The sequence below is a fragment of the Artemia sp. Qi Xiang Cuo genome, chromosome 5 (assembly GCF_049724085.1).
Source record: "Artemia sp. Qi Xiang Cuo chromosome 5, ASM4972408v1, whole genome shotgun sequence".
NCBI lineage: Eukaryota > Metazoa > Arthropoda > Branchiopoda > Anostraca > Artemiidae > Artemia > Artemia sp. Qi Xiang Cuo.
Window position 1 is genome coordinate 15264479 of NC_142798.1, and position 13481 is coordinate 15277959.

Here is a 13481-nt window from a genome sequence, read left to right on the forward strand (position 1 = left end):
ATTATACACATTTCTTTGTTTCTAGTAACAATCAAAAATTCAATTAACAAAAAAGTAGCCTGAGGTAAAACACACTATCAATTCGACTCCACTATGGGACGTTTCTCCTTTACTAAGTTAATAGGGGAAATTGGACATGGACTCCATACTACCAGCAAAACTACTCTACTATTTTATCTATTCCACTCTCTACTAATGATCAGATATTAAATGGGCACGGACTCCATACCACCAACAAAACCCTTCCAATCCCTACTCTACTAATTTGTCTATTCCAACCTCTACTAATAATCAGAAGTTAAGTGGACATGGACTCTGTATAACCAGCAAAACTACTCCACTCCATGCTCAATTAATTTGTCTGTTACATCCTCTACTAATAATGAGAAATTAAGCGGACATGGACTCTATATCACCAGAAAACTACTCCATTCCTTGCTCTATTAATTTGTCTGTTCCATCCTTTAATAATAATTATAAATAAAGTGGACATGGACTCTGTATCACTAGCAAAACTACTCCACTCCATGCTCAATTAATTTGTCTATTTCATTCGCTACTAATAATCAGAAATTAAGTGGACATGGACTCTATACCACCAGCAAAACTACTCCACTCCATACTCTACTAATTTATCTATTCTATCCTCTACTAATAATCAGAAATTAAATGGACATGGACTCTATACCGCCAGTAAACTACTCCACTCCATGCTCTACTAATTTGTCATTTCCATTCTCTACTAATAATTAGAAATCAAGTGGACATGGACTCTATACCACCAGCAAAACTACTCTACTCCATACTCTACTAATTTGTCTATTCCATTCGCTACTAATAATCAGAAATTAAGTGGACATGAACTCTATACCACCAGCAAAACTACTCCACTCCATACTCTACTAATTTATCTATTCTATCCTCTACTAATAATCAGAAATTAAATGGACATGGACTCTATACCACAGCAAACTACTCCACTCCATGCTCTACTAATTTGTCATTTCCATTCTCTACTAATAATTAGAAATCAAGTAGAGATGGACTCTATACCGCCAGCAAAACTACTCTACTCCATACTCTACTAATTTGTCTATTCCATTCGCTACTAATAATCAGAAATTAAGTGGACATGGACTCTATACCACCAGCAAAACTACTCCACTCCCTACTCTACTAACTTATCTATTCTATCCTCTACTAATAATCAGAAATTAAATGGACATGGACTCTATACCACAAGCAAAACTACTCTCCAAAAGCAAAGACTACTATCGCAAAGACTCCATGCCACCAACAATAATCTACTGTACTCGCTACTACCGTCTACACTCTGCTAAAACTGTACTCCATACTCTACTAGCAATCAAAAATCCATTGGACATGGACTCCACACCACCATCAATACTCTATTCCACTTCGTAAACTCATATTCCTCTCCATACTTTACCAATGGTTAGAAAATCAATTAACAAAAAGCAGTCTAATGTAACAAAAGCTTAAGGATGAACTTACTATCAACTTGACTCCACCATAGGGCGTTTCTCCTCTACTAAGATAATAGGGGACATTGGACATGGACTCCATACCGCCAGCAACCATTAGGTCTTGAGCTCCTGTTTGAATGTTCTGTGCAGCAAGCATTATAGCCTTCATGCCTGAAGCGCATACCTTATTTATTGTTGTTGTGGGTGTTTCTTTTGAAAGTCCAGCATTAAGAACGGCCTGACGGCAAGGAGCTTGACCAACACCCGCTTGACAGACATTACCCATGTAAACTTCTTGAACTGCTTCCATTGGAATGCCTGATTTTTCAAGTGCACCCTAAGATTAAGAGGAACATGTTAAACGTCTTCAAAACATCAGATCAAGATAATCTACGGAATGTTCCTTTTTTTTGAGCATTTTTTTTCTTTTTTACAATAAATTAATATATACATAAACACCCATATGCATCTTCATTTTGGTCAAGAAAAAAATCACAAAGATAACAGTAAAACCAAAATAATAACAATAATTCTATTCATTCTATCCTTTTTGGTTTACTGCTGCTTTATATCAGTTCAAAGAAAAAAAAACTTTAGTCAAAGGGCACAAAAGGTCTGTGCAATTTGGTAACTAGCAAATGTTACCCAGACTAATTTAACCCTAGCTATCAATATTTCATCGTCAAAGAAAGAAATTTCAAACCATATGCCTGTCTTCAAAATACTCCAGACCGGATCCAATAAAAATTACGACTTCAATTAAAATCCAAATTTAAATCAATTATAACTGAAATCAATTCAAGACATTGTTCCGTTCTATATATAATAGTAGACTGATAAAATAAGTAACTCAGTTCAATTCCGGAAAAGAAAATCGAGCCCATTTGAAAGGCTTAAAATCGTAAAGCTGATTATGAAAACCTTCATAAAAATAATAGTTGCATTAATCTTTTCTTTTTTTCACTTTTGCTTTACGTCAGCCGGATTGAGAGAAGACACACTATGAAAAAGACTTTCAAAACAACAGAATATATCTAGTTTCAGAAAATGTCAGGTTTGATGCAAACAAAAAATTAAACAAATACCAAATTCTAACAAATTGGAATTAATTTCAATTTAAGCTTATTGTGACTTTTTTCTGTTCTGCAGGGTAATTCTACATTATAAACGCGCTAGTAGTTCAAATAGTAATTCCACCTGTGCAATAACATCAAGAATTCCCTTTTATATTAGTGGCTTACTTTCTTTGGTTCTGAAACGTGGGTGCTCCAAAAGACGAGGAGGATTTCTTAGATGTTTTCCAGAGGAAATGTCTACGGATTTTGTTTGGTCTGTCGACAAACATCGACAACAGATTTGCCATTTTTATTTTTCATATGTATTCTCGTTTTTTAATATATCGACTGAACATATTTCAAAGAGTAAGCTGTACGAAAATTGGGTTCTCTCCCGCTTTCTAGGGATATAATGAGAGAAAGATTGAGGTAGCTAGGACATGTTCTGCAGATGAAGGATGACAAGCTGCAAAAGATAAGCAGGTCGTCCCCAAATGGGGGGAGGGTTCGTAAGCAATGATTTAAGGGAGAACGAAACTTCCAGGGAGGGTGTAAACAGGGAAGTTTTGAATAGGTTGGGATGGACGAGGAGCGTGCGTAGCTGTGCTGGCCTCCTGCGGCTTGGTACTGCGAGAGTTGTTAGTAGTAGTACTAGTAGTTTTCCCTAGACGAAGGGCAAACTTGAGATTCATCATTAATGAACTTTTGAGATTACCTGCTCCCCTACATCCCAAATTTAAAGAGAGTTGTCAGAACTGGAAGGTTATATTACATATGAAAAGGATGCAAAAAATGGAAGAAACTTGGACACACTAATTAGCTGGCACATCAAATATCAATTCTTATCTAATAACTGGTTCCCTGAGTGGGTAGATATACTTTTGGTCCATGTCGAAAAAAAAAAACTATCTTTTGGTACCTTTATTGCAAAAGCTCCAAGTTGAGGTGCTTTTAAAGAAGCTAAAGAACTCCTAAAGGATCCCATTGGTGTTCTTGCAGCTCCAAGAATAACAACATCGTGCAGTTGGCTGACTCCACTCGAGTAGCGGCGAATAATGAGTTGAGGAATTGATCCAGCCATTATCTATAACATATATATATATATATATATATATATATATATATATATATATATATATATATATATATATATATATATATATATATATATATATATATATTGATCATATGTTAGTTTTCACTAAAATGAATCCATAATAAGCTAGCCATTCAATATTGAAAATGGTCTAACCTGAAACACATTGCAATGCAAATGATTTTTCCACCCAAATGTTCATGAAAATCTGGAGAATAGCACACTAAAATTCTGCAGATTCTGAAACCAGAAAATACCCAAAATCGTGCTTAAGGGCCCAATTTTAGCCCCCCTCCCCATAAAAAAAATGTTTTGACTTTGAATGAGCTTTGAAGGATCTTTAACTATGGATTCGGATTTGCTCTGAACGATTATCAGTTTTATATTTGCTTTAGACTTCAATTTTACAAAAAAAGCACATAACACCTTGAAAATTTATCTTTATTTAGGAATGTTCTGGTATGTCATTTTATACTTTATTTTACCTGCTGAATTGCACAAAATATAGGCACAAAAAGAAATTACGACCTCAAATTTACATAGCTAGAACTTCTTAGGCAGCTCAAAATTGAGCCAAAAACCCAAAAACAAATTCTCGTTTAGCATTTGAAGATATGCTAAAATATATGCATTATCATCAAGTATTAGAAAACGTATTTTCTATCGGTGTTAGAAGTTATCAGAAGTCGCAACAAGGTATCTCTTGCCAACTTCCTCCAAACGATCAAGTTTTAACCCATAGTCCTCCAGCCCTTCTCGCCAATATGTTATTGATGGAGGGCAGTGCCCTCATGTATGGGGGGGGACGCGTCCCCCCAGTTTTTTGAGGCACCCGGTAAAAAAATGAGTCGATAAAATCGTGGCGCAAAGGACCATGATTTTATTAACTCCGCCAACATTTTTGTGGATCTTCAACCAAAGACAGCATTCGCCAAAAAGAGGCATGACATTATTTTGAGCCCCATACTTAAATGTTGATCCATAATGCTTTATTCAAAACTTTAAAATCCATCTCAAATTTGGAAAAAAAAAATCACAATATGGCATACAATCCTTTTCCAATTATTGGAATTGTTTTTTTCAAGACCTGAAGTCAAAGAAATGCAGACTGAAACCAAAATCAAGGAAAACAATATCTGTTTTCCAAGTTTAAAACGGGTCCATCTTACCCATCTTCTATAAATCTATGATATATAGAAGATACACATCTTCTATGCAATCTAGACTTGTAGAAGCATAGATAGATGATGAATTTGAGGAATTAAAGAGAGCAATTGATCTTTATCTGACAAAAATTTCTAAAGATTTAATTTCGAGTGATTTTTTTTTTTTTTATCAAATTTGAAGGTTTTACTTTTGATCAAAAATAATACGTTTTCCGGTTTTGCTAGTGCATTTAGGGCCTTCAAGGTTTTTATGAAATTTTCAGACAATTTCAGAGATACAAAAAGTCCACAATCTAGAATTTTCTTATAAAAAATGAAAGGCCAAAATTGCAGATGATCAGATTTTTGTTATCTTGGAAAGTGGTTGACATCACTGATCGAAAATTTCAGGAATGGACACAGAGCCTACAGTATGCCCTGGAAAAGTATTTTTTCCTTCTTAACTCCTTCCCTAATCCTGCGGCTTAGAACATTGTACAGAAGTTCTCTATGAGCTTAAGTTTTAAAAACTATTCTAAATATATGAATTGGTTTCTAAACTAAAGGCTATGCAACTTCAGATTTGGATTTTCACTGATTGCTTAAAACCTTAAGAATCAGGATTTAGCAGATATCATGCAGCACAAAGCACTTCCCTTGGACTTTATTTGTGCTGTAGATTTACTTATGAAAGTTTCCTTCTATAAAACAAAGTTTATGCAATTTATCAAAGGTCAATACCCTTTGGAAAGGGAAAAGGCAGAGGAAGATCTTATGATACCTTTCAAACTTTTAGCTCCAGATCAAGGCCGTATCCAGGGGGGGGGGGGGGGGTTACCCGGTTTGACCCCCCCCCCGGAAATGTTTGTTTGGCTCGTAAAAATGTAACAAAAATGGACATAAACAAATTTTGTATGCATTTTTTTAGTTTTTTATGCAACCCCACCCTAAAAAAAATTAGTACCCCCCCCCCCGAACAAAAATCCTGGATGCGCTTCTGCTCCAGATCCGTTCTTGAAAAATTTGCTCACATAGGCCTAACTAAAGTATTTTGCAAGGATGGCATTTTGCTTTTAAACCACAACCAAGGCCATACCCAGGAGGGGGGGGGTATCCGGTTTGAACCCCTCCCTCCCCGAATTTTTGTCCAAATCGTACAAAAGTAACAAAATGAACAAAAAAAAATTTTGCAAACAGTAACCAGGATAATCACTAATCTATTGCAGTCAGTGGGTCATACGTTGCCAAACTTGTAATTGTGAAACAGGAAACAGAAAACATAAAGGGGTCACAAGACAGTTTCTTTTGTCATTTTAGTTCCCGACTTTGTTAAGTGAAGAGTGATTCGAAAAATGAAAAGGAAATGTGATATAACATTGTTTTTTGCACCCAAGCAAACAGGGTTAGTTAATTGTAATAGTGATGATGGTGGATCGTCTGCGGATTGTTCATCTGCCCCCGCGGGCTTTAATAACACGGAAGTGGTTGCTGATGCTCAGGTTAAACTCGAGGACCCGAAACTTGACTCACATTCCAGTCCACACAATACAGTCACTTTGCAGCACGCTATTACCCGATCTTATTTGATTCCAAATGACATCGGACGGTTTGTCCACAAATTATCGTCACTCGACACAGCTTCCACACTTTGTCTGCTAAAGAGTCCTTGGACTCCAGATATTGCATATACTTTTCCAATATCTGGAAAAAGAGATTTGAAGTTTCAGTTGGGTTGGCTGATTCGTTTCAGCTGGTTGTCCTATCCGCCATCGAGGATGGTGCTTTTTATCAATTCTGTCTTCTTTTTCCGTCCGAAACAGCTGGCAAAGGCAGCCACCAGCGCTTAGGTAACCTTGTCAGCAAACCCTTCAGAAACTAGAAAAATGCAATTGAATGAACTCACCAACAAACAGCGTCACAAAAAATATACTTTAACCGCAGACAACTTCATTTCTGTTGCAGAGAAAAGGCAGGGAAACATCATCAACCAGATAGACACAGCAAGGGCAGCGCAGGTTCAGGAAAATTATCAGAAACAGAGACCAATTGTTGAAAATGAAATATTTTGCAGAAGGCAACAGTTTGCCTTGCAGGGTACGGACGATTCTAGTCCCATTTCACTCACGGATCCAGAACCATCTAAAATTATGGCAATTTTCGCACTCTTTTGCAACTAAGGGCAAGGGTTGGCGAAGAAAGTCTGGTGAAACATCTTCTTTCCACAGCAGCAAATGCCAGGTGTGTTTCTCCAAAGGTTCAGAATGATCTGATTACCGCTTGTGGAGAAATTCTTCGACGGTCCATCGTCAAAAAGTAAACGCAAGTCCTTACGAAAGGGCGTACGTTTCCAATATGGAGCAGCAGCTATAATCAACAAAAATAGTATTTCTGCTGATGAGGGGCATTGCACATGTAACCAAAATATCCAGTATTTTTGTGAATTATCACTGTCTATGAAAAGGATTCATCCCTATTTAAACTTTTATTTATCATCATGGAAAGGTAGCATGTTCTTTGAAACTATCAACTATATGTAATAATTGCTATTTGTTATAATTGAATCCCCATCCCTAATGACAGGATATAGCCCTAGGCTATGCAGAAAACTTTCCTGATTTTTTTGGTCTTTCCTTTTTTTTAAATTGGCATCATGAAATAACTGTTGATCAGATCCAGGCAATGCTCTTTCCATATTTAATAATCTCTGCCATCACAGTTAAATGCCAGCTCCCCTCCTCACCCCTACAAGGGTCATATATAGTCCTAGGCTAAATAAAAGAAGTGTGCTAATTTTTTGGGCCTGTCATTATTTCTTGTACTTATTTCTCATCAGTGGTTGGTCCAAGATATTAAATAAAACCAATTTAAACAAACAATAATCAATAAACTAGTGTAGGTAGCTTAGGGCCATGTCTGACCCCATTAGGGCCACCATGATTTTGTTAAGGTTATTTATAGCACAGAAATCAAATAAAAAATATACCATGTAATGTTTTTTTATAAATAGAGTAGCAACTGTCATTACAATTGCATACCAGTCCCTGCTCCTAAGGGGCCAGATATAACCCTATGCTATGTGCCCTCTCCCTCTAGATTTTGAAAAATACTATTTTTGGTATTATCATTGAGAAATGCCTTTTTTGGTATTCATATTGAAAAAAATGAGAAACAAAACTGCCCCCTCTCCTCCTTAGCGTTTGAAAAATAGATTTCATCCCCCCCCCCATCATTTTAGTGAACTGACAACACAGACTAATATCCTGCAATCAGCAACAACAAGAGAGGGTTGTTATGTTTTCAGAAACTCAAAAAGCTTAATTTATGAAGAATAAACACATGGTATTACTTGTGAGAATAAATACCAATCAAATTTTTGTTTTCAAAAGAAAAAGTAAATTTTAGCAACGATGATTGAGTTACATTTGTAGAGCATACTTAAAGCAGCCCTTAAGGCAATGACATTTTATTAATTTTACAATGATACTATCCTTGACCTAGATGTATTATTTTTGTACTTGCTTAAGGTGCAAGCTTTTCCTAATAAAATCTTTATAAGCACAATACAAGACATCAAGTCATGACAAGCATTACATTGAGATCCTAGGAAAAGGCAATAGCTCTATAAAACTTGCCATTTGTCAGATTGTAAGAGTCCATCATTGTTTGACCTTGAGTCCTTGAAAGCTCAAAAGAGTTCATCTTCACTAAAGATATTTTAGGTGGGAATGGCTATTCTGAAAAGATGATCTACTAAACAAGAGAAAAAGTTAAATGAACCCAGAGTAATAGAAGAGGATGAATTACATCGAAGAACCAACTACATAACTTTACCATTTGTTCCTATTTTATACCGAACAATTAAGAAAACAGTTGAGAAAACGTAACGAAAAAACTGCTTTTAGATTCCAACTAGCTAAAAAAAAACATACAAAACAGAGTATATAAAATATTTCATTCTTGTGGAAAATTTTATGTGGGCTGAACACAGCAGAATTTAGAAAATAGAGTATGTGTAATTGTGCAAAAATGCTATAAATTCTACTTTAAAATATAATAAAAAAAACAAAAACTTTTGATTCAGCAGTCCAGCAGCATTTGTTTCACCTTCTACACCAAAGCAAATTACTTGATCATAGGCAGCGCAATCGCGCTGCCTAAGTAAAGAACGATGTTGGCACAATGTATTATTATTTTTTTGTTTTTTTCCATATTTGGTGACACTTTCTAATTAAGTCAAATTTGGGAATTTAATAAAAACATTAAGACGCAAATACAAGTTTCAAAATACCACTTTTTATTAAGATAAAGAACATATCCTGGTATGTGTATGCTTAATAGGAAATTGAGAAATCGCCATTTTCTTGCTATGTGTATTAATGGGTCCGATAAGATATTGTTGATGAAATGTATAAAACATACATTTTATGGGAACGGAGAGCCTTGTACTAATTTTATACTGGACTGGCCTTGGGTCCATTGGTTTTAGAAATACCTTGAAATAATGTTGGATTATTGTAAGTGTCTGAGTATTTTATTGTATTGTACTTTAATGTAGATTTCTTATACCTGTTCACTCCTTAGAACAACCATTCTAAGCGGCATATATGTGTTATCAGACCTTGTACCGCTGTTTGTTAGCTGAATAAAAGTATTGTGTTATAGACAACCTCTCTTCAATCTTAATTTAGTCCCTCGAATATTCCCAGCTGGTACGCCCCATTAGTCAGGTCCTAGCCTAAGGACCGCTACCAAAGTTTATTTACCTTAAGGCCATAGTTATCTCCCCTATAAATGGAGTAAATAAGGTAACAACCGGAACCTCACCCTAATACTATTAATCCACTTTACTACAGCTGGTGGCGATTGAAAAAACTGGGCTGAGAAGAATGAATAAAAATTGTATATTGAAATAAAATGGTTTTATCAGACGAAAAAATGGCTTCCCTATCAACGGTACTTGAAATTATACGCCAAAATTATTAACGGCCAAAATCATACCAGAATACTTGTGAATTTCAGATATAAATGAATTTATCGACGAAAAGAAAATTTTCAACGAATTATTTGAGCTGTTTGAGAATAATACCAATGAGCAATACTTCACAGATTTATTAAGTCTAAGTAGACTTAAAAGTTATGAAGATGTAAAGGAAAAAAAATCCAAAGCCATTAAAACTCTAATTGAATCTTTTAAAACAAGGTTCATAGAAACGAGTGTTCTCGAGAGGCTAAGAACAGAGTGTTTCCGAGAGGCTAAGCTGAAGTTCCATACCTCAACTAGTATTAGGGAATGTGCAAAACACAGTTTTTTGGTCTGTATGCTTATAGTTAGAGAAAGGCGGAAATGACGAGACGGTAAAGAAAGTACAATTACATACTTTTACGTAAAGGTTACCAAAAAAGCTGTAAAGACTAATATTATCACATAAACCAGAAAATCTAAAGCAGGCTATAATCCTAGTAGAAACAAAGGTAAAAATTGACGAGGCCATGAAAAAGTTTCATCAAATGTCAAAAAATAACACAAGAACCCAAGAAAGTGTACAATATCGAAGGGGACAAAAGGGGGTGAGCTTTGAGGAGCCAAATCGTGAACCAAAAAGGTGCAACGGGGGCCAAGGGTCGCCGTCTAGGGAATTAGCCGACAGATTCCACGACCTTGAGTCGTTAGCGGGTAATAACTATAGAAAATATGGGCACCCACCACCACCAAAGACAGATAGTTGGAGAACCAACAATGATAGATCAAGAATACTTAGAAGTAATCATACACCATGTAGAAACCAGAAAACCATCAAACAATTTAAGAGAAGGTTTAATTGCTATTATTGTGGCAAACCGAATCACTATGCGGCAGTGTGCTGGCATAGAATACATAAAGAAGGCCAGACGTACAAGAAAAGACACCAGCTCAGAACACAGGGGAGCAGCAATTTAGGAAGGCAGGGAGCAAATAATACTTGGCAAACACCGAATAATATTCCTGAATTTATGCCTATAAATCAAACGGTAAACAACACCCAGGGTCAAAATGGCAACGCTGAAGAAAACTGGGAAAACCACAAAAACTTTTGGTCAAACAGTAGACATTTAAACATAGAAACCAGCCTGTAAGGGTCGACAGAGCTGAATCATTACAAAGACCCCTTTATAGTTTAGAGTGTTATGATACAGATGCAAATAATATTAGTCTACCGATTTTGCGTTGTTTTGAAATTGAGTGTTTCCAAAAGTTACCGTGTTTACTGGATACGGGTGCGTCTGAATCATTGATTCGAGAGGAAGCTTTTAAGAGGTTTCCTCCTAGCGTAAAAAAAATCACGTAAGTAGATGCCAGAATACCCTGACATCAGTAACAGGTCAAAAGCTGACAATTTTGGGGGAATATCCATAAAAATTTAGCACAAGGGATAAAGAAATAACAGTAACGGTTATAATATGTAAGCAACTACCATTTCCTTGTATTCTAGGAGTAGATGCTATAAGAAAATATGGGATCGCATGGGAGCCCCTAACCGATAATATAACCATTATCCAGCCAAGCAAAGCTAATAAGCAAGTTTGCGTAACAGCAGATAAAGATAGTGACAATTCGGATTAAAACTTAAAATTGATCGGGAAAATCACAATAGAAAGTGTAAGATCAGCTCAAATGTTTGCAATAGTAAATACAAAAATGGATATGTAAAAACAATGGATGTCATGTTAGTAGGATACACTCTCGGAGCATATCCCGTAATTTCTGTGGAAAATAAAGTTTTTACAATTGAAAATGGTATCACATATTTAAAATTATCTAAGTATTAACAAAGTAAAGTAAACCAAATGGCGCTAGTATCGGTGGAAAACATTTCAAATTCAGAAATAAAATCTAAGCAGCCCAGAATTAAGCATAATTTTTATTAGCCACGAGCAAATATCGTCGAAACTGCAACCAGAAGAAAACTATGGAATGACAAAAACTGATTTTTTAAAACAGTTTCATTTAGTACATTGTTGTATCTTTAGTACAACAGTTTAATTTGGTGCTATTTTATTAAATATAAATTCTGAAGGGGTAGAATCAATAGTCCAATACGCCAGCAGGTCGCTGACAGAGGCAGAAAGAAAATATTCAACCGTTGAAAGAGAATGCCTAGCAGTTGTAATTTTTACAGAATATTTTTACCAATCTTTGCTTAGAAAAATGTTCATTTTACACGTAGATCAAAAATCGATAATTTGGTTACATACGAAGCAAAATACTTCAGAACCGCCGACAAGATGGATACTACGTCTTCAAGCATATTCATTTACCTCAATATATATAAAGGGCCGTACAATCATTTTTCCAGACTATTTGTCAAGGAACCCAAATAGGGAAGAAAATTTGATAACCGCCATCCAAAACGATCTGGTCGGGTTAAAAATATTATCTAATGGAAATATTTCGAATCATCAAAATGAAGATGATTTTTGTTCAGCCATGAAATTTTTTTTTCTAAACGGAACAGAGCTGCTGGAACATTTCAAACATTTTTTCAAGGACTTAGATAATTTTGATCTCAATGAAAGTAAAATCTTTTGATAAAACATTAGATAGTACCACAAGAGTACAGAAAAATGAATTAAAAAATATTCCAGCAATTCAAAAATTGCTGGAAGGACAAATTTTACAGATGCCACACGCAACAAGTGGCTGTCACTTGGGAGAAGCGAAAACTATTGGTAGAATAAAAGAGAACTTTTATTTTCCAAAAATGTACTCAAAAGTAAAAACTTTCATACAAGGCTGTCATGTAAATTTAAGCTGTGATTTGAGAAAGACTGATGAAAACATTAATGTTTGCGGTCAACATTGATCGTGCCTGCGGCGCGCGGCCGACATTTTACCGGCGGCCCTCCGCCGGCGTCTTACCCGCGGCGCGGCGCGGCGTGCTGTTTTTTGCCCAGCCGCTGCCGGTCATCCCTCATCGGCGCGGCGCCGGGGTCTAGTTAATACACACCGATTTCCTTTCCTGGAAACTGGTAAACATCCCCCTGTTGCCCAAATGTCTATAGACATTAATTCTCCTACCCCTGAAGGGGTTGGGTATTGAACTTATTCTGCCTTAAGCGTCTTTGGTGGCGACTTTTGTTTGGCACTCAATGTCAGTTTTACACTCTTTCTAAATATAGGCACTGCTTTACTCAGAAATCCAATTGGAAGCCCTTTATAGACCCTTGAAGATGATACCTTTTTCTTTTATTTTTAGTAATAGAAAAGGGTTAAAAGAGTAGTTAAAACTTGCTATTAGATTATAAATCCATTTTGTTGAAGTTAGGTAATCCAAAGGCATTCGTTTTCAGGATTGCATCGGATGAACAGTTTAAAAATTATTTAATTTCACCATGTTTACTTTATTCCATTTTTATCCTATGAAAGGCTAAGTTTTCTGAGCACAAATTTTTGCTCAACATTACAATAGCAAACATAGAAAAGTAAGCCATAACAATAAAGAAAAAATAGATAGTTTTCCTTCTAAAAAGATGCATAAAAAAATAAATTAAACAACAAGTAGACCTAGGGTATAAAAGTGAAAAAAATCTCATCCCTGACTTTTTCTTTTCAAAGAGCACTGTAGCCTCTCAATACATTGGGCATGGATGGTCATATTCTCAGGAAAAGGTATGTTCAAAGTATTTTCTTTAAAGTTCCATAAAAAAAGGCTTATAATTC

The 13481-nt window shown here is 35.7% G+C and overlaps 1 protein-coding gene across 3 annotated transcripts in view; it reads right to left on the reverse strand.

The window, feature by feature from the left end:
• Nucleotides 1–13481, reverse strand: part of Acat1 (Acetyl-CoA acetyltransferase 1) — a 116340-nt gene that overhangs the window by 89676 nt on the left and 13183 nt on the right. For all 3 annotated transcript variants that reach the window (XM_089089360.1, XM_089089358.1, XM_089089359.1), the window contains 2 exons: nt 3462–3626; nt 1516–1824 (listed from right to left, as the gene is read on the reverse strand). In XM_089089360.1, the coding sequence (XP_088945486.1) occupies nt 1516–1824; nt 3462–3623 (471 nt within the window). In that variant the 5' untranslated portion in view covers nt 3624–3626. Of the gene's footprint in view, nt 1–1515; nt 1825–3461; nt 3627–13481 lie in introns of those variants that run through there.